Source organism: Neodothiora populina (assembly GCF_041146345.1).
Source record: "Neodothiora populina strain CPC 39397 chromosome Unknown canker_contig_3, whole genome shotgun sequence".
In the NCBI taxonomy this organism is placed as follows: Eukaryota; Fungi; Ascomycota; class Dothideomycetes; order Dothideales; family Dothioraceae; genus Neodothiora; species Neodothiora populina.
In genome coordinates, this window is record NW_027191417.1 from 1097163 (window position 1) to 1117108 (window position 19946).

Here is a 19946-nt window from a genome sequence, read left to right on the forward strand (position 1 = left end):
GAGGAAGAATATCTTCCGCCAGACTCGCAGTGATGTAAAGCACGACATTTATTGATCAAAAAAGCTGGGATCGCGATGAGGAGTAATGTCTATACAGTTCGTGCAAATGTCTACTCATAGTACAATATCTAGTCATTTATTGTGGCTATCGACACTTGCTTATTCAGTCGCAGATGACTTGCTTGCGAGATGGTGTACTATCCTCGTCGATGACGAAGCTAGCCCAAAGAGGTTAGATCTGTCTATTTGCTCATCGTGCATCTTCAGCATCATGTCTGTTACTTTGTACATCGAATCATGCCGTCAAGCATCGAGTAGGTTTCCACAAAGTGAGTGGAAGATGTCTTCACTCGGTAAGGAAACTAATAATCGAAATAAAGAGCAATGGTTCGTCTGTTGAAGTATGGTATGTAGGGATATCTTGATGGGGTATCATTGTCCTTACCCTTCCTAAGGAAGGGAGAAGATCCTTGACTATATACACTAGCTACTCGATCCCCAACCTCCTTGTAGATCTGTCAAGAAGGTTCGAGTCCATCCAGCCTTCTCAACATCGTCTGGCTTATGAGATCTGCGCTCAGCTTGTGCAAGAGATCTGACACCTGGACTTATTGAAGCGTGCCATTATTGACGAGGTGTTGGTTCTCCTTGCTCTATAAACATAAAAAGGATAGAAAAGAAGGTAGAAATCAATCTCATAAGGTGGCCAGCACCGATGATCCAGCACCAAAAGAACGGAATAGCCCATCAAAACCATATCGTTATCATGACCATCATCATTACCCTTCCCCTCATGAGCCATCACGAAACTTATAAACCTCAAGTAATCTTCTTAGCAACCCTCGTCGCCACTCTGAATCCCATGCCAATCAACCAAGCAATAGCATCGAACGAGAAACCAATAAGTTTCAATATGACTCTTGTCAACAAGGGTGATTTGCTCTTTGCTCTTCTTGATGACGGCGGCGGGAGAGCAGGTAATGGCTTTTCGCGCCCTGTTGCTGCTACCGCTGATGACTCCTTGGTGGCGGAGATGCGCCATTGCTTGAGTTGTGTCTCTTCTGTTCCTCTACCGCCCGGGGGTCCAAAGAAGTAGTATCCTTTGTTCAGTTCGGGATTGTAAGCTGCATAGCTTGCTTCTCGACCATCTTTCTCGTTCTGGAGCTCGGGCCTGTCTGATGTAATAACCAGAGACTCAATGTCTGAGATCAAGACATGCCGCGTCGTGGGATAGTAGTGCTGTTTTGATAGCGGTAGGCTGTGGTCATAGACTGGGAATAAGGATCTTTCCTCTCTCGAAGGCAATGGTGGTGGTGGCGCTGTTGCTTTCGCTGCTCCTGACGACCTAGTCGTCGATCTGATCGTCGTTCTTGAAGTAGGCGAGCCCGCTTGCGAATGCTCGACGATCCCAGGTACAGAATCGAGAAGAAACAACGGTGTCGGCGATCCAGCTGCTCTCGATGACTTTGGTGATGCAGTGTTACTCGATGGCGTCTTTGGTGATGTCGTCAATGTAGATGTTGGCGACGTCGACCGCGCACCCTTGAGCATCGCAGGTCTGGGCTCTCTGGGCTCTACAGGGAACAGATGCAGCGACATGTTTCTGGATGTCTTTCTCTATCTTATCTGTGTTCTTTTTACCATATCCTAAATGCATAGATCCCAACGAACGTGAAAACGAGAGGCGTCTACGGAGTATATATCACAGAACCACACGAGCACCCCCAGACCTACAAGTCTCTACACCGACAGACAAGGGAATCTGTGATCAACATGCGTTGTTGAAGTGTCGAATTGAACGTCGTATCTAGACGCCCACTATCTCCACAGAAAAGTAAGGGTGTGTATGTTAAGCGCCCATGTGCTATGCTCTGCTCAGCTCGGCCAGCTAGCTAGGTAGATGGGTAGGTAAGGTAGCCAGCCAGCCAGGTCGTGCCGTGCCTGCATACGATACAATAGTATGAAATACTGTGCCTGTGACAGCCAGGGAGGATCGTCTATGCCGTCACAATCACACACAGTCTGCTGTCCCGCAAAGTGATATACCACGCCGTCCCATTTACCATATTCGGCGCAAAGGGGACGTCTACCCGGAGTCGCCAGGGGAGAGGAACGGCGGCTACCTAATCACCCCTAAAGGAGGCCGTCATTTTCGTTCTCGTTCCCATTGTTTGTTATCCGTCGACACCACCTTCATCATATACCTTGGTGCCGTACTAGTCCTAGCAGTTGCAGCAGATGGACAATCACGGCGACAAAAATGCGGCCATGCTTGATAGCCGATGGTCTGATGTGCTCATTAGCGGTGCTTGAGGAGGTATGCATGCATTGTTACCAGGCACGACTTGCAAATCATGCTGTGTGTGGTCAAGTAGTGCGCCACCAAGTAAGGCTAAGGTGCTGAACACTTTCCACAGCGCGTACGTACAGTACCTTGCAGAAACGAAAATCAATGTACACAAGGTAAGCTACCTTTGTATGGTCCTGCGCCTCCAGGAGAATCCGTCATACATAATCATACTTGGACAGCCACAAGCACGTGGGAATGGAATCATTTCTGGGTACTCCGTAATCGCTAACGACCAAATGAAATGCAAACGCAGTGCTATGGTGGCTACGTAAAACGTCATGTTGTCGCTTGCTTTCTACTGCTTGCTTCTAACATCGACTGGGTAGCAAGACTTTGCCAGGTCAAGCCGACCAGCGGACTTTTTCCTGGCGCACATCTCGCACAAGACTCTTCTGATACAACGAGAATCCACTCAGGCCATTCCACAAAGCAACACCCTCAGGGCCTTCCTCCTCTTACGCCTATGGCTAGGTTTCTCCTCGGCCTTCCTGGACTCGGTGGTGGTGTCGGTGGCTGAGCTATATCTCTTCTCTTGCTTGAGGATCTTGTTATCCGCAAACACTTCTTTTCTGTGTCTCTCGACTTCTCTAGGCTGCTCAACAATGGGCTCGTCCTGGGGTTCAATAGACGCCATCACAGGCAAGACAGAACCTGAAGCTAGAATCTCTTTGGATGGAGTGGCAACAGAGTCTTCTGATGCGCTACCGCTACCGCTCTCGCTCTCTCCTTCTTCGGTCATCTCCTTATCGTAGTCTTGACCATGACTGTTATTCGATGCTGCGGTGGTCATCGTGTGTGTACGCATATTCCTGAAGTCGGGGCGAGGCAGCGTTGCTCGATGGATCACGGTGCTGGTCGACTCTGCCCGGGGCCTTCTCCGTCGAGATCCCGACACACTACGCAGACTCGAGTTGCGGGACATGGCAATGTCTTCTGCCGATGAATTCGCCGGTGCAGAAGCATTCGAAAGTCGTTTCATCGCGGTTGAGGTGCGGAACATGTGCGCGATACTAGTACTTCTCCGCGGCTCGCCTTCCTTGAAAGCATCATTCGATTCACCTGCAAGTTTGGATGGCGAGACACTGAGCCTGGTCGAGGGCGATCGCACCATGGAGTCGTCGTAGCGATATCCGGGACTCCAGCCTTCGCGTACGGCGATCCAGACCGCAGTAGCTGTAATCAAGGTCCGTAGTGCGGGTGTTGTTTGCATGAAGTCTCCTGATATGCGACTTTCTGACTCACCAGGAGGTGAAGCAGAGCCGACTGGGGAGGGCATAGTGTACGAGTCGTTGATGTCAAGAGTTGTGCTTGTAAGGTTCGCGATGATGGGGTGTCGACGGGAATTGGGCGATATTGTGCTGAAGTTGAACTTCTTCGTTGTTGTATCAATGCGCGGACTTTCCACGTCAGTAGCCGACTGACTCCTGCGTGCACGAGGACGCTTCAGCACCCAGCGCACAGTTGTGGTCAGGCCGTGAGTATCTGTCGAGACGAACTCGTATCCGCCATTAGACGAGGCAAAAGCGTCCCATTCGCTGCCGTCATCCAGGTAAATTTTCGCTTTACCGGATCCTGATCCGTCTCCTTTGCGGCTTTTGCTGATGACGGCAAGCACATCGCGCGTCTCATCTTCATCACTGTGGTTGGAGGCCTCGTGTTGGTGATATGTCTCCGCTCTAACAATTGCGAGGTCGTTAGGACTGGGGCCATGCTTTTTAGGAAAGGCCTTCGAGATGGCGCGCGAGAGAGAGGGCGAGAAGATGGCAGAATGGAGAAGCTCGAAGGCAGGCTTTGGCCTTGCCGAAGCATTGAGAAGATGTAACTGCAGTAGGGGCCTCGATTTGACATGAATCTTTTGACGGGCCGAGGGTTTCGGCGGAGGCTGGAGGATACTATAGGATGTCCTCGGTTTGGACAGTCGCTTCCGGGCTCGCGGATTTGTGCTGTTGAACGACCCCTCCCTCGATAGATCTCCACTGGCACGAGACATGAGATCCGAGTCGTCGAACATGACCAGATGAGATTTACGGTGAAACGGAGGGGCAAGGTGCTTGACATCTGAAGTGGAGTTCCGCTGCACAGCAGCGCCGTCGGGTTTCGTGTTGGCATTGTCAGTGTCGGAATCTGATGATGTCGATTTGATTTTCGTTATCGTCGTTGACGGTATGGCTCCGTCTTCGGCTGTTGTCGACGTGCCTGAGCCGGTCAGGTAGGTCATTAGCATCGAAGGGATGGAGACAGCGAGTCGCTGCTGGGTCTCCATGGCCAATTGTGCGGTAAATGGTAAGGTAGGTGGTCAAGCCAGAAGGAAATGGATGAATAAAGCCTCGATGATCAACACAAAGAAAGAGTTATATGCAAAACGAAGGCAAAGTCCGCAAGCGGATGACCCGCTACGGGTGGCAGGAAAGAAAAGAAGAAAGACACAACAACCTGACTCCAACTTCTAAGCCTTGTCGCTCTGTAGATCCTCGTCACTTCGGCTGCTAGGACTGAGCTTGTTGTGCACCTCGTACATACAGTAATACAGTACGTCCGTTTGAGAGAAAGTGGGTCGATGTCTTCCTTGGCGCGCAAGCATTGCAATATACGGATTCCTACAGTACAGTATGGACAAGGAGACCGCTCTTTGCGAAAACGTGATTCCTTCTGCTTATGTATCGTGCCCCTCAGCCAGTATATTTGCTACAGTACGAGTCCGACGTTACGCTATTTGCCAGAGTCATTAACGCCATAGCCACCTCTCAAAGTAAATCTCGAAGCGTCCATCCCGGCCTTTCTATAGTTAGAACGACGATACTGTACATCCCACTTCATGAGGTGCTGCCGCTTTTGTACAGATGTACTCGACAAACACAGGGTTTGCTTGATTGCAAAAGTGCTTGGACTCTGCAAATCTCCTTGCTGTACTGGTCATGTGTTGTGCTTGGTGTTGTGGTCCTAGCCATAGTCTCTGCAAAAGGTATGTCATGCGGGATTTGATATTCGTACCGAGCGCCCGCATCCTTCCATTCGATGCCGGTCAGGTCACCACAGGACCTCGGCGCCCGATTCGGATTTACCTTGCCTTGCGAGACCTTCGATGTTGTGCACAATGCAAGCAAGGAAGTGACGAAAGGATCGCTTTCCAACTCCTTCAAAACACGTCTGGACTGATCGATAGCGCATCCCGTGTCTTCCTTCACGGCTCGTACAAGAGCTAATCAGCCCCCGCCAATTCACCACATGTAAGCCCGTTGCTGCAGTTTCCCCAATTGCTTTCGTCTACAACAAGTCAATTGCCCTGGCTTACCATTGTTATGGTGGGGCTCGTTGTCGGAGTCGAACCGGCCGACCCGGCTTGGGCTTGGCATGCATCACTCAGATCACTCTGCACTGATCGATTGCCAAGAAGATCTCCCTCGCCTTGCAAGGCTGGTGCCGCAAGCGTAAACCTTTCAGGGTGCTGGGATTGCTCCAGATGTGCCATGTGATTCGGTACCGGATCTTGCTGGATCCGACTCGCCCTACTCGATTTTGGTGCTTGGCCAAAGCCCCATCTCAGCCACGCTGTTCGTGTGTGCTGGCACTGGTTTTGCAACTTACGGCAAACACATACATCTCATTGTTCATGCCGTCCTGCCGCATACCGCCGACAAATTGAGCCAGTATACACCGCTGAGCAATAAAACTAATCATTGACACATGAACAGCCACAATCGGTATCGTGACGCTCCTTAATCACTTTCCGTCTCCCCTGAAACGTTCTGCCACCAGCTTCTCCTGACCTTGCTCGCTGAGCAATAATACACGATGCCTGACAACAATGTCAGCTCAGTGAGGTTGCTGCTCCTTGCATTCGTGATCTGGAAGGCTCTGCTATTGTGTATCGCGTGTGCTAGCCCAGGCCCTGGATACGATACTTCGACACAGCTGTTATTGGCGTCCGGTACATCTCAGACTGAAGCATCGTCAATAAAACTACTTGGTCACATTGCTTCAAGACTTGTGCGATGGGACGCGCTATACTTTGTTCGCGTCGCTCAGCGTGGTCATGTCTTCGAGCAGGAATGGGCCTGGGGTTTTGGTTGGACTAAATCAATTCATCTTGGAGCCAAAGGTGCGATTCTGACACCTCATGGTTCGTTCAACAAGATAGGCTAAGTCGTCTCTCAGTTCTCTCCTCGCTGGTTAGACATCCTTTGCTCGTAGAAGCTCTTGCAGGAATACTCATTTCTCATGCTTGCCATCTCCTGTCTGTCTTGCTTCTCTTCCAACTTGCAAAGAGCATCGTTCCTACAAAATCGCCACAACGCGATGATATCGCTTTTGTTGCCGCTATGCTGCACATTGTATCACCCGCCGGTGTCTTTCTTTCTGCGCCATATTCCGAGAGCCTCTTCGCGTGTCTTACTTTCCTCGGTATGCTATGCTACGCGCATGTCTATCATGGATCCTCAGGTATGGTAAGGAGATGTATATCAGTCCTCGCTTCTGGAGTGTGCTGGGGTCTTGCATCGACTGTGCGAGGCAACGGACTGCTCAACGGTCTGATCTTGCTGTCCCACGCTCTGGGCTTGCTAGGGTCACTTCGCAGCCTTGAGGTTTGTCAGGAGCTACTGGCCACACTTGTGGCCGGCCTGACGGTCGCGCTCGGTAATGCTCTTCCGCAATGGATAGGGTACCAGCAATTTTGCCCTCAAGACAGCACAGTGCAGATCCCAATCTGGTGTTCGCGCATACCACCCAGCATTTATACATACGTTCAAGCTCACTACTGGTACTTGATCCAGTCCTCCTAGTCATGTAAATGTGCTGATAAACTGACGTAGGAACAATGGGTTTCTGAGATATTGGACGCTGTCAAACATTCCCCTCTTTGCACTCGCAATTCCTATGCTTGCTCTGTTATCGACCACAGCCTTGATCGCGGTGTTCCAACCTATACTGCTGTTGTCAATAGCAAAGAAAGTTGACAAGCCATCAACTCCGAAGTTGGCCGAGGATCTCCATGACGCCGATAGGCTGCGCTATGTTAGATGCATGCGCCTCTTTGCTTTACCTCAAGCTGCCCTCGCCTTGCTCGCTCTATTCAACTTCCACGTGCAAATTATCAATCGGCTCTCGAGTGCCTATCCTGTTTGGTATCTCGTACTGGCAATTGCGATTACCACCAACGACGCGCCCATTGCAGCTATACCAAGTCCCGGTATCAACAGAACGATAAACCAGATGACTACCACGCTGGTTGCCTATGGTAAGAAGAGAAGCGTTCAACGAGTCGTAGTCAGTAGCATGGTCATTTATGCGATCGTGCAAGATGGACTATATGCTAGTTTCATGCCACCCGCCTAGGTTGCTTCGACTATAACGCCAAAAGCAATCAGCAAAATCTTTATCTGTGCTTCGGTTTCTTGGACCCAGCGACTGGATAGAACAAAGCTTGTCGCTCATCGACCCTTAACATCTACGAGAATCTTCACATGCTTGTCCTTCTCTTTCACCAATGCCAAGATACCCTTCTCCACCAGAGCGTCCATGGGAATCTTGCTTGTGATCATTCTCTGAGGCTTCAGCTTCCCATCGGCAAGAGCACGTATAACGGCTTCGAAGTCCTGGCGTTGATAGCCAAGAACAGCTACATATTTTCCTTCCTTGAAGACAAGCATATTTGGATTGAATGGTACAGCCTTTTCCCATATGGCGACATTCACAACAGTACCACGAGGTCTGATGGCTTTGCACGCGGTTTCGAGACTCGCAGTCACGCCCTATATAGCGTCAGCGTGTGGCCACTGTAGAGTGGGAGTAATCTAAGACTTACTGCGCAGTCGAAGACAATATCAGGACCGTTTCCACCGGATAGTTCTCGTGACACTGCAGCCAGGTCGTAGGTCCCAGGGTCGAGGACATGGTGCGCCCCGAACTCTCTTGCAAATGCCTGTCGAGATGCGGCAACTTCAGACATGATGATCTTTTTCGTGCTCAGCGCAACCAGTACTTGCACAACGGCAAGTCCAATGGGTCCGCCTCCCAATACTAGCACATTCGCCTTCTCGGGTCCAATACGCTGCAGTGAAGATACTGACCAAGGTCAGTAAAAGAGATCAATAGATAATCATCGGTGGTTACTACCATTGACAGCATGCCACGCAACCGCCAGTGGCTCAACAAGAGCTACATGACTTTGTCAATCCTGGTCCTCCAAGAATTTACAACACATCTCGACAGACCTCCAATATCAAGCTCAATGTTGTCCGGCAGTAGATGGCAAGCTTCATGCGGAACAACGATTTCATCACTGAGGCCACCACCGCCACCTGTGCGATATGATGTCAGCTTGATGTTACATGCTCGCCATATAGTTGTCAGACTCACCACTCAAGCCAATGAATCCTCCATTGGCACATGCATTCTCAACACCATGTCGACAGGCGCCACAGCTTCCACAATAGATCGTCGGCTGAACGGCGACTTTCTGTCCAACCTTGAACTGGCTCACCTGGGATCCGACTTCGGCAATAGTGCCACTGAACTCATGTCCCATACCAATAGGTACTGCTTCCCCGGTGACTGGATGTGGTGTGAGAGGTGCAAAGCTACAGGCGAATCAGTGATAGTGTCCTTTTCTCGGTCTGGGCTCAGCAAGGCGAGGTGTACCATGGACCTCCAAGGAACTCATGTAGATCTTAAGAAATGTCAGACAAATGGTCAGTCTTTGCGATACAAGATGAAATTACCAGTCCCGCATATTCCAACAAAAGCAGGCTCGACCCGTATCTGACCAGGTCCACATTGTTCTCGTGGGATTTGTTCGATTCGAATGTCTTCTTTGCCGTGGTATCTTGCAGCGCGCATCATCTTGACGAGTGTGACGATGATGGCAAAACAAATCCACGTATGAAGGGTGCTGTAGAGTTGTGTACGACGAACACAAGGGAAGGAGGCATGAATCTATTTTGTTGACCAGGCCAAGCAAGACAACCTACTGTAGCTACCATTTCCCCTCATCGACTGATGATCCTCTGAAATGGCTCCACTTCAGCGCATGGCCGAGATCCTACATCTGGAAAAGCATTGCGGTATAGCTACGGGTTCTTTCTTGGTCCTGCACGATACCCGGATCAAACACTGCTCGACATATAGCGCGTCACCAAACCTGGGGCAGATTCATGGGGAAGCGGGGACCCCGCGATGTTACCCCTCACTCTAGCCATGCATGTGACACGAGGCCGGAGTGTTTCCCAAGATGGGTTTCCTTGGTCAAACACTTTGTTCATACAGTAATTACCGTGCCTGAAGTCCGGTAGATATTCAACAGATCACCGACACCGCAGAGCTGCTACACAAGACGTGCTTGGAGGCAGAGACCACCATTATTGCATCGTGCTACGATAGCGAAGAGATCAATCAGGGGCTCAAACTCAGCCTCACACAAGCGAGGCATTAGGGAAATGAGAGGCAGGTCGTTCATGAACGTCAATGGATACTGCGGATAAGGGGCCCGGGTAAGCACTTCGGCGTCATGTGCAAAGCGTGCCGGATCTGTCAAGTACTCTCTCGATCTCGAATACATGTTCATATTCATGCGTTTGCCGCACAACGAAGGATCCACAAGCACTTTCCATCCGTTCTAGCTGGACATTACGGGGATCCAGAATAAAAAGCCTCAATTGAATGTTCTGACATCCGCTATCTCCATATAGCAGGTCCTCCATCTCGTCGTGCTTCTCGCCGCCATAAAAGGGAATTAGCGAGGAAAAGCGAGCGAGGCCCGAGCCTAGAAGAACAACTAATGTTTCGAGAATCGACGTCGTTGCGTTTCGGAACCGATCAATTTGCTCACGGGTAAGGAAGAGCGACCAGGCGATCTGTGGGCTATGATTGATGAACATCGACGACGACGACAGAATGTTGACGACGACGAACACGACAGAGGATTACACAGATGGTGGTCAAAGATCGATGATGAAAAGCGGCGATAGTGATGTCGTGACGGCTGCACGCGGCACACGGCAGCGTATGCCGATTACGAACGAGTTGTGATTGACGATGATGATGGTGGTGGTAGTGCGCGCACACATGGAAAAGGGGGGAGAGCGAGGGAAAAGCTGCCGTCACCACAGACTGTAGTTGTCCGGGTGTATCTTATGTGTGCCGGGTTCCCAGGATCCACCATCTCTCAGCGGAAAGGGCCCGAGCGTGCGATTAATCAATCTATCTCAGGGCTTCCGGGAGAGAAAAGCAATCTACGAATTACGCTACCAATATTCCAGAAAAGCCGCCCTACCCATTTAGCCTATCGCGAGCTTTGATGCGAGTACTTATACGGATGAACGGGATTGTTGCCTCGGCGTCTTTTACTATCATCGCTACTACTGCAAGGTACGAGAGACCATCCGGCAGGCCATGTCTCAAGCACGCACCGTACGCAGCGTGTGCAATTACTCGTACAAGAAAGAGCAAGACGCTATTCCGCAGGAACACGGACGAGATCTACAGGATCAACATTTCCGCGCAACAGCAGCAGCAGCAGCAGTCACAGTACGTAAGGCAAGGCAAGGCATGTTTTCGTCTCCATTCGCGCTTCCTGTCTGTCTCTGTCTTCTCGTATCCCCAATATCGGAAACGCCTGCACCCGCGAGCGTCCACTCGCAAGGGGGACAAAGAATGACAGGTCAGGGTATACCACCAAGACTTGCGCGAGCAAGACCCCTCCGGACACGAGCTAGAGAGACATTTCCGTGCAGTAACCCGAGTACGTGTAAAATGCAGCAAGATACAAGAGTCAAGCAAACACAGCAACAGAGATGATGATGATGCACCGACTTACTCGTGAATGGTGGAGATCCGATTGACCGAAGCGAGTGGCCGACCAGACCCGAAAGCGGTGTGTATTTGCAGACAGCATGCGAGATGTGTCCTGTATGTATGCACTATACTGTAAGTCTAGAAGAAAGAGGAACCACAGCACTATCGTCTTGAAGCAACGAGTCAAGCGAGCGGAAACACATCCGTCTCCGTCGTGGTCTCACAGTTCATCACGCAAAAAGGTCTCCCTCTTTGTCAAGACCCTCTTCCGCTGAAACGAGAGAACGAAGGACGAAGAAAAGCAAGCTCGAGACTCGAAAGCAGCGATTCTTCACGTAGACAGAAACACAGAACAGAACTCGTAGGACCAGTACTAAGCGAGATAAGCAGAGCGAGTCTCCATTCTCCATTGCCTTGCCTTGCCTCGTCTCGAGTCGTCTCCTGTTCTCCCGCCCCCCCCCCCCCCCCCCACCCGCTTTCCTACCGCGGGTAAGGTAAACATGCCAGCATCTACATGTGCAAAAGAACCGGCAAGTAGCCATAAACCATACACCCATCTACAAGTACTATTCCCATAAGTAACAAATACATACACATCACTTGAAGTGCAAAGGCAGTAGAAAAAGAGAAAGCAAAACAAGGCGAGGCAAGAGCGCAGGCCTGCAGCACGGCTCGATGTGGGCCATGTCACCGAAGTAATACACGCTTGCCGGGGAGGAAAGTGTGCACAGATGTACGGTAGGGAGGTAATGAATGAATATGAGAGATATAAGGATGGAGATATGAAAAGGCGCGGGTCGAGCGGAAGACTTCGGCTGGGTGAGCGAGCGAGGGATGTTCTTATCAGTAGAGAGAGGCCGAGTCCATCGGGCAAGGGGACGGTCTCTTCGCTGTCTGAGTGTGCACAAAAGAAACCGACGAAAAGACGAGAAACAGAGAGTTGGTAGGTTTGGCTTCGTTGACAGTGCACTGGTTCTAGTCTGTCAATCTAATAATTTTTCTCATGTACGACTATAAACAAAAACGAAATGAACATCCCTCTTCGACGACTGGTCGAAGACTCTCTGACTCTGTGTGTCAAACCCTCTGGCCCCTCCGAACCGTCTGAGATGCATAGCCCGTAGCGGGGCGGAGCCCCCAAAGCCAGACTTCCCATCCGCGGGTCCGAAAATAAACTGCAAATCACCCATGGCGCCAACGCTTTCTTTACTTGTGCTACAATATATCGTAACCCGGGTGCTACTCGGTGGTGAAGGCGGCGAGGCGCTTCTTGAGCGTGGTCTCGTCCTCGGAACTCTCGACGACCTCGAGACGGCCGTTCTCGACGTTGTAAATGACGCCGTGGAGGTCGAGACCTCTAGTCTTCATGGCGTCGATGACGGTGGGGTTCATGCGCAGAACCTCCAAGCTACGGAGAATGTTGTACTCGCTCAGCTTGTTGCCCTTGTGGTCGTGGTCGAGGCTGTCGAGCTCCTCGGTGTGGTCCATGCGGAGCTTGCGCATAGGCTGCAGCCAGATGTCGAGCAGGCCAAGTCTCGAGTTGCCGAGGGCGGCGTTGACACCACCGCACTTGGTGTGGCCGCAGACGAGGATGTGCTCGACCTTGAGGTGAGCGACGGCGTACTCGATGACGGAAAGCGAGTTGATGTCGGTGGTGGTGACGATGTTGGCAATGTTGCGGTGCACAAAGACCTCACCAGGCTTCAAGCCGAGGATCGTCGTTTCAGGAATGCGAGAGTCTGCGCAGCCGATCCACAAGATCTTGGGCGCTTGGCCTGCAGCACAGCGCTCAAAGAACTCGGGGTCGCTTGCCGCCGTCTCGTCGCTCCACTTGGCGACGCGCTGTGAGAGGGTGTGGGCGAAGCCATCTGGAAGAGGGATCTTGGTGTTAGTTGCCGAGGACATGTTTGCGGGTGTTGATGTGTAAAGTGTGAGAGGTTGGTTGGGAAAATTTGCGAGGGATGTGGGGGATAAATAGTACTCTGCGGTCCTTTGTGGTGGTGTGCGTCATTGGTATAGACAGGCGCCGAGAAATGGAAAAAGCGTTGAGCATGACTCGGCCTCAGCCTGGCCGTCCTGCTGGGACACCACGTCCGAAGACCGAAGCATAGGCCCGGTCGCATAATAGGTGGTGATGGGGAAGAGAGAAACGGGATTGGAAACAACGAGGATAGATGCTAAAGACGAGAAGATGTTGAAGACAAAAAAATTCGACGGTCATGACCCCCGGAGAGAATGGCGGGTCTGAGTCGAGCTGTGGTAGAAAGATTTAACGCACCTTGCACTTGACTAATTCCGGACATGCCAAAAAACGCTCTTTCTTTCGAGATAGTCGGCTGTTTGTAAAGGCAAATCACTCTGGACTTCAACAAGAACAATAGCAGAAGTAGAATAGATCGGTAGCAGATGGCAAACACAACGCTGATGGGAGATGGGACAGCTGGTATTTAACTGAACATATGCGGCTATCTCTCGGACCCTGAGGATCCTCGAGTCGGTTGAGTGTATGTCCAAGCTGACCGCGGAAGCTTTGGAAAGCGTAAGAGTGTCTTCGATGATTTCCGATTAATATCGTTGGCGGTCAGCAAGTGCGAGAGATGCTTGCGAAGACGCGAGTCGATCGAGTGTCTTGTCTGTCCTTATCACATCCCCGAGCTCAAGCTATACCCTCAACTCGCACCGTCGCGTCGAGGGAAGGCGGGTGGTCAGGCCTGATGACCGGACGTACCTTACCGTAGGCAGGCGTGCCTTTGCGGACTCCGCAAACATTACCGACGCCTTTGAGGCTGTTCGAAGACCCGCCTGTCCCCCACCAACGACCAAAGGCGTCTCTGCGGCATAGATGCGGACTTAGATCCGCTAATATATCAAGTGCATCTAACAACTGAGATATAGTAAGTTGCTCAGGAACGGATCACAAAGCGTGGGCGCTAGAACGAGGCCCCTTCAGGTACCCTTGTGCTTGTCCCTTGAGCTTGTATACTCGATGCACGCTCTCGAGACACCGGAGATGCCTGCCTCCATAATATCATGCGGGACTTTGCGACTCAGCGACAGACAGGATCCTCGTGTTCACGACCAGAAGTCAGCGTGCATTCAGCGAGACCCCTTCTTTATAATAACATTGATACATCGGCGGCACGAGTCCCACTTTTTATCAGGTGACGGCAAGTGCCCCAGATACCACAAGTCTGCCAACCCCTTGAATCAGATCTCGTCTTGACTGGATCTACGAGTAGAAAACACGGGAGAAGGACTCGACGACCTCCGAATATTGCGGGATGCCGCTTCCGCCTCCGCTTACCCAAGCTTACGTCTTCTAGCCTCGCTCTCGTCTTCTATACATTGCAATATGTACCTTACCTTAGACGTTTGTGGCACCCGGAGAGTGTCGATATCACTTGCCATGGATGATTCACGTGGGATCATTGTGAATGTGCAAGTGTACAAGTATCTACGATCGTTCACAGCAGTGTGGTCTTTCCATCCAGATCAAGTGGTACATGTTTCAACGTAAGATCGTGCTATAACAGCGGTGGGGCACTGCAGGGTTGTCTACTCGGATGTCAATCTGCTATACCAAAACTCGGGCATGTGAGGCCCGACTCAAGCAGCCCTAGGTACTGTCGGTGAAGCGGCCCATATTTGATATGTTCCATTGCACTAGCCCATTTCTGGCAAATGTAACGGATCCGGAGGGCAATGGCCTTGGACCAGACCAAGTGCTTCGACACAATATGCATCATGCCACGTTCGCAGGCCATTGGAGCTTTCATAAGACAGGAGGGTCTCACGTGGCTCGCCATGTCCTTGAAGTGTAACTGTAGCTTCCTCTCAATGGCATCCACAACTTCATTTGCCGAACTTCTTGAGCAGATGTGCCAAAGGAGAAGTAGCGTGCTTCATTAATTATAGTATCGTACGCTACATAACACAGTCAGGGTATCGAACGGGTCGCTTAATTCGTCTCACCAAAGAAACGACTCGCCTCTGCCAGTTCAGCGTCACCGGCGGCAAAGTCCCACCCTACGATAATCCTGTTCTGTGAACAAGATATGATGCGTCGACTATCGAATTGCAGCTTAAAGACCCGATTCGTCTCGAGCTCTCTGAGGCGCTGTTGACGGTGAACGTGAACGCCAGCACCGGGGGGTCGGACTTGCTGAAATGGGCGTGGTTGCGCCGCAGCATCTGGTCTCGCGGCTGCGGCTGGAGGCACGCCGTTAGCAGTCGTGGATGCTTCACCGACTTGTGCTTGTCGGACGTTCGTGGTATTGGTTTGTACGCCAGCAACAGCTCCTGCTGTACTCTGAGCTGTGCTACCGTTGTTGGTGTCGGCCGGTCGATGACGTGTCGCGGGTGGAACATTGCTTTGTATAGGAATGTCATCGAAACCAAGAGGTTGCGGGTGGATTGGACGAGTCCTTCGGTGTCTTGGCGACAAGATTTCGTCCTGATGCAAACGCCTGCTGGGAACCCATTTGCCGTCAACGTCTTTACGCCAGATAATGATAGTCTCGTCGTACGAGCCGGAAACTATACGACTCCAAGCATTACCGCCTCCTCCAGGTGGGATTTTGGCACCTAATGCGCAGACATCATTCGGATTGCTAGAGCCAGCGTTCCCGAGTCCACGACGTCGTCGCGCGTCGGGGGTTTGGCCAGTCGTGCGGGCATCGTGGAACGCCTGATCCACGGCGCGCGCTGCCGCTTCGAGGTCCTGATCTGTATCTTGCATGTCTCCGAATCGTGCCTGCACAGTGCGCACAAGATTCGTGTGTCCAGGAAGGCAAGCAACCTCTGCAGATGTGGCGGCGTCAAAAATGCGCACAGTATTGTCGCTACTGCCGCTAACGATCCTTCGACCATCATACTGCACACACGCTATTCCTTTTGTATGCCCAGTATATGTTCTGAGGCAGTAGCCGGTGTTTATGTCCCAGGCCTTTATTGTACGGTCTCCGGAGGCAGACACAATCTGCCCTTCATACACTTGGATAGCGTTCACTGCAGCGCCATGTCCCTCGAGAGTGACCAAAAGATTATACTCCGAGATGAGGTTGGGACCACCGACTTCGATTTGACGACGAGCAACAGCTGGCACGATGGGATTGTTAACAAACACTTCGCGGCGGTTCCAGATTTTGATGGTCTTGTCCTTGGAGCATGTGATTAGATATCGGTGATCGAAGCGTAAGTTGAGAACAGATTCCGTGTGGGCTTGATCCAGTTTTCGAATAATCTCGCCCGTTGAGAAACGCCAGATGACTACGAAGGAGTCACTTCCTCCAGACACGACAATATCTTCGGATTCGCTCTCATCAAATTGTAGGCATAGCACAGACGCATGGTGGGCTCCAGAAAGGGTCCTGACACGACGTTGGGTAGCCAAGTCCCAGATGGCGATGGTTTTGTCTCGACTGCCACTTACAACCCACTTACTGGAATGTTGTATCGTGTAGACACATTCTTCATGTGCCTCGTCAAGATGGTCAGGGTGCGGAAGCTGGAAAGTCACGTATCGACCTTTGTGCCAATTGTCCTCCAGGCGGCGTCGCTGTTTATAGAGATAGAGCCAATTGATACGCGGGAACAGGGTGTCAGGTGTGAAGAGCTCAGGGTGTAAGGTAGGAGACAGACATGCCCGAGCATTCGAGCCGGAAACACTGTCGGCGTCGTTGCGAATCTCCTCAGAGTCGTTTGGCTGGTATTCAAGCATGACAAAGTCTTCGTCTGCCTCAAGCGTGCCATGTTGTTCCCGCCATCCTTCAGACGCCGATTCGCCGGGTCCTCCACTGATCGTCTGGTGACTCGAGGATTCCCTGGCACGCTTGGTGCTCCCAGTCCCCTCCGAGTCCAGGTCGCGTTTCCTTCGGGGGGCCTTCGGTGATGTGTGTCGTGTGAGAGTGGCACGACGTCTCGCCTCCATCGCCTCGGCTGCTCTGACTTGGTTCATATTGGCGGACCATCCCTCCCGTGTGAAGAGCACTCTCCATAGATTACTGTCCAACGCTCGCTCTCGCCAAGCTTTGGAAGAGATGGCGGATCTGAGTAGATCGACCGGGGGAAGGTACAAGAAAATAAGAGCAGTAATTTCTGGTGGTAAGGTCATGGCCGGGTCTTTGTGCAGCAGAGGATTGAGGCGCTCCACAATTGATGCGATGGATGATGTACGGAGCGATCTGATCACAGCATAGGCAGCATCTTTAGGGAACAATGTGTCAGCATGTACAGTCGTGGAAAGAACTCATGGACAAAAGCGGTAGGAGCATTTATTAAGTACCGGATTTCTCGGTCTCTGGCAACCCGAGGATGATTGTTGCAGCAAGAGCAGCCCTGTCCTCAGCAGGCAAGCTCATGAGGTGGTTGATAAGGTTGCTATTGACGAGCTGCATCTTGTCCATGTCTGTGTCCGCTTCGAGTCGCATACTAGCGTCACTGCCTGATAGGCTCCGGGTTTCTTCAGAGCCGCCCGAGTATCCTTCATCCAACCTTGACTCGGGTGTGTCGCGCGACATGGCAGATGGAGAGGGCGCACTCGTGAGTGAGGTTGTGGGGGAAGGTGATTCACGCATAAGGCGTCATGAAGCTGGGCTGAGGATGGTGATGTTGAGAAAATGGAGAAGCGTGGAGATACAGAGTGGGATGTTTGTTGCTACACTACTACTCGTGCCGCACACGATTCAGGAGATGTTTACTGTTATTAATCCGCAGGGTCCAATCAGGTTTGGTTACGGAAAGACTACTGAAACGAAACATGAAGAAATGCACTCGTCTTCTCCTCTATTTTGGATGTATAGAATAGACTGCATGTAATTGTTGTATCTTGACAAAGCACATGAGTCGAGGCAATTCTGCAGCACAGCGTTTGGTGTATTCGATGCGTTCTCACTCTTTGCATGACAGAAACAGGGCAGAATTAGGGATTCTAAGGCAAATCATGGCGGATCTGCTCCGAACAGCTTATGGCAGGCGGTCTTCGGTACGGCCCCGAGCTACGGGACATAACCGAGAACGCTGTCAATGCCTGAACCTAAGGCAAGGCTCGACGCGATGCTACGGGCGGTGTGGGAATGAGGCAATTACTTCACTGTGCTACAAGTACAGTACATGGTCTTGTAGCACATAAGCACGGCGGCGCGAGGGAGTTGCGGATCGTTTATCCGATGTGCTTGGACCAGAGCATCCAGCGACCTGTAACTGACAACAACTCTGACACAGACGGCACTGAACTAAAAGCGCGCTTCGAGACGGATGGAACTTTGAGACGGCGAATCGAAGACTGGGCGGACAACTGGAAATGTGTGCAGTTCCGCTGGCTGGGTGAGCAACACATTACCTGATGTCATCGTAATGTCTCGCAAAGCGATCGTTATTGTCAAGCATTATAATCGTTCGCTGATCGCTGGAACTCGGCTTGTTACAAGCAGATTAAAGCTGCAAATCGCGGCAATTCTTTCTTTCCATTATAGCTGAGTTCGGTTGCCGCGGCCTGAATAGGTCTGGAGAATCTTCGTTCCTCTCGACAGAGTGATAACATATTAGTAAGGTGAGATATGCGTTGAGCCGGCGAGAGTTGTTGTGACCTGAGGAATCTTGAAGGAATGAATATCAAGGACGGAGCGAGGACTCGACGCAGCAGTCCCCAGCAAGATTTGTCGAGGGAACATGTTGACAGGAACACAGGTGAGTTGTCCCGTCCTGTTATCCTTATTTGGTATTGTATTGAGTGCCTTAATTAGGTGTGGTTTCGAGAATCGCAATCTGACTACATACTGTTCATCCAATACCGAATGAGCCAGTCCAGCAGTGGTACTGTATATAGAACGTAAATCTGCCTAGCTTCTTTGTGAGACTGCTAGCAAGGTAACCTTATACCTCTGCCAACATTGTCTTGCAACGACCCAGCGGAAAGCTCGACCTGCCTGATAGGGAATCAATCTTGTATAGTAGGTCACGCATCATTCTAATATATGCTATTTTGTTATACTACGATAGATGGAAGCCTGTCTTATAGTACATCTCGAGGCTCTTCGGTGTGGGCAGCGGCAGGAGAAGCAGGAGACCTTCGATTAGGTATCTTCTGTACAGGAGGGTTGCATCGAGTACAAGTGGATCGACGGGGTGGATGCGACAAGAGCGTGCAAAGAACAAAGCGAAAGTTTGGTTGGCTCGTCAGGCCCGGGCTACGCCCCCCGTACAGCAGACGTGACTTTATCAGGCGAATTGGGCTCGTGCACACATGGGGTGGGGCGGTCTTCCCTCGTTTTTTATGGTTCTACCCTGTAACATGTGTAGGATAGCGCGTGGGTAGTAATCGGTAGTGGTCAAGGAACATCACGCATCAGTGCTGCATCAGTGCATCAGCGCATCCCTTTCTTCTCCCGACTCGCTAGCTCTGCACCATTTGGCCCTTTGCCTTTTGCCTTTTGCCATCTGCGCTTTCCCATGTCCATGCCCGAAGCTTGTCCTTGGACAGTGCAGCAGCGCAGAAGATACTGCACAGTAGTGCGGAAAGGGAACAAGTAGCACACTTTTGCTACGGCATCACCAGAGAGCAGCCAACCCAGTCAAGCACCCCGTCAAGGGTGATTAAAGAGCAAAAAGCACTAAGCGCGCCAGACTAAGACGGCCACGGGAAACCTTGAAGACCCTCGCGCGCGCACCCACCAACGCCAATTCCCCCAGCATTGACTTTGAACAACCCATTTGTCTGAAAGTGCGTGTGCAGGTAGTGTGTCGTGTCGTGAGAAAGGGCGGGCAAGATTGCGTTTCATCCCATTTCCACTCATTTCAACTGCGTCGC

The 19946-nt window shown here is 51.3% G+C and overlaps 5 protein-coding genes across 8 annotated transcripts; 1 reads left to right on the plus strand and 4 right to left on the minus strand.

Moving 5' to 3' along the window:
* Nucleotides 1–2762: 2762 nt before the first annotated feature.
* On the minus strand, nt 2763–4613 carry AAFC00_004775 (uncharacterized protein; the record flags this gene model as incomplete). The annotated part of the gene is made up of 1 exon (XM_069344460.1): nt 2763–4613. One exon carries the CDS (start codon nt 4611–4613, stop codon nt 2763–2765), a length of 1851 nt encoding a protein of 616 aa, XP_069196887.1.
* A 1529-nt stretch (nt 4614–6142) lies between these two features.
* Nucleotides 6143–7684, plus strand: AAFC00_004776 (uncharacterized protein; the record flags this gene model as incomplete). The annotated part of the gene is made up of 3 exons (XM_069344462.1): nt 6143–6449; nt 6506–7109; nt 7162–7684. 3 exons carry the CDS (start codon nt 6143–6145, stop codon nt 7682–7684), a joined length of 1434 nt encoding a protein of 477 aa, XP_069196888.1.
* Nucleotides 7685–7779: 95 nt separating this feature from the next.
* Nucleotides 7780–9190, minus strand: AAFC00_004777 (uncharacterized protein; the record flags this gene model as incomplete). The annotated part of the gene is made up of 7 exons (XM_069344463.1): nt 7780–8100; nt 8154–8413; nt 8465–8506; nt 8563–8649; nt 8708–8928; nt 8990–9017; nt 9070–9190. The coding sequence occupies 7 exons, from the start codon at nt 9188–9190 to the stop codon at nt 7780–7782; spliced, it is 1080 nt and encodes a 359-aa protein (XP_069196889.1).
* A 3189-nt stretch (nt 9191–12379) lies between these two features.
* On the minus strand, nt 12380–13443 carry AAFC00_004778 (uncharacterized protein; the record flags this gene model as incomplete). Of its 2 annotated transcripts, none has more annotated exons than XM_069344465.1 (2): nt 12380–13008; nt 13419–13443. In XM_069344465.1, the coding sequence occupies 2 exons, from the start codon at nt 13441–13443 to the stop codon at nt 12380–12382; spliced, it is 654 nt and encodes a 217-aa protein (XP_069196890.1). The 2 variants fall into 2 exon arrangements, with proteins under 2 accessions (XP_069196890.1, XP_069196891.1); XM_069344464.1 differs by lacking the exon at nt 13419–13443 and adding an exon at nt 13122–13263.
* A 1655-nt stretch (nt 13444–15098) lies between these two features.
* AAFC00_004779 (uncharacterized protein) lies at nt 15099–17715 on the minus strand (the record flags this gene model as incomplete). 3 transcript variants are annotated; one of them, XM_069344466.1, is made up of 3 exons in its annotated part: nt 15099–16906; nt 16952–17344; nt 17424–17658. In XM_069344466.1, 3 exons carry the CDS (start codon nt 17656–17658, stop codon nt 15099–15101), a joined length of 2436 nt encoding a protein of 811 aa, XP_069196892.1. The 3 variants fall into 3 exon arrangements, with proteins under 3 accessions (XP_069196892.1, XP_069196894.1, XP_069196893.1); XM_069344467.1 differs by having other exon boundaries at nt 15099–17344; nt 17424–17715; XM_069347782.1 differs by having other exon boundaries at nt 15099–17344.
* Between the last annotated feature and the right edge of the window lie 2231 nt (nt 17716–19946).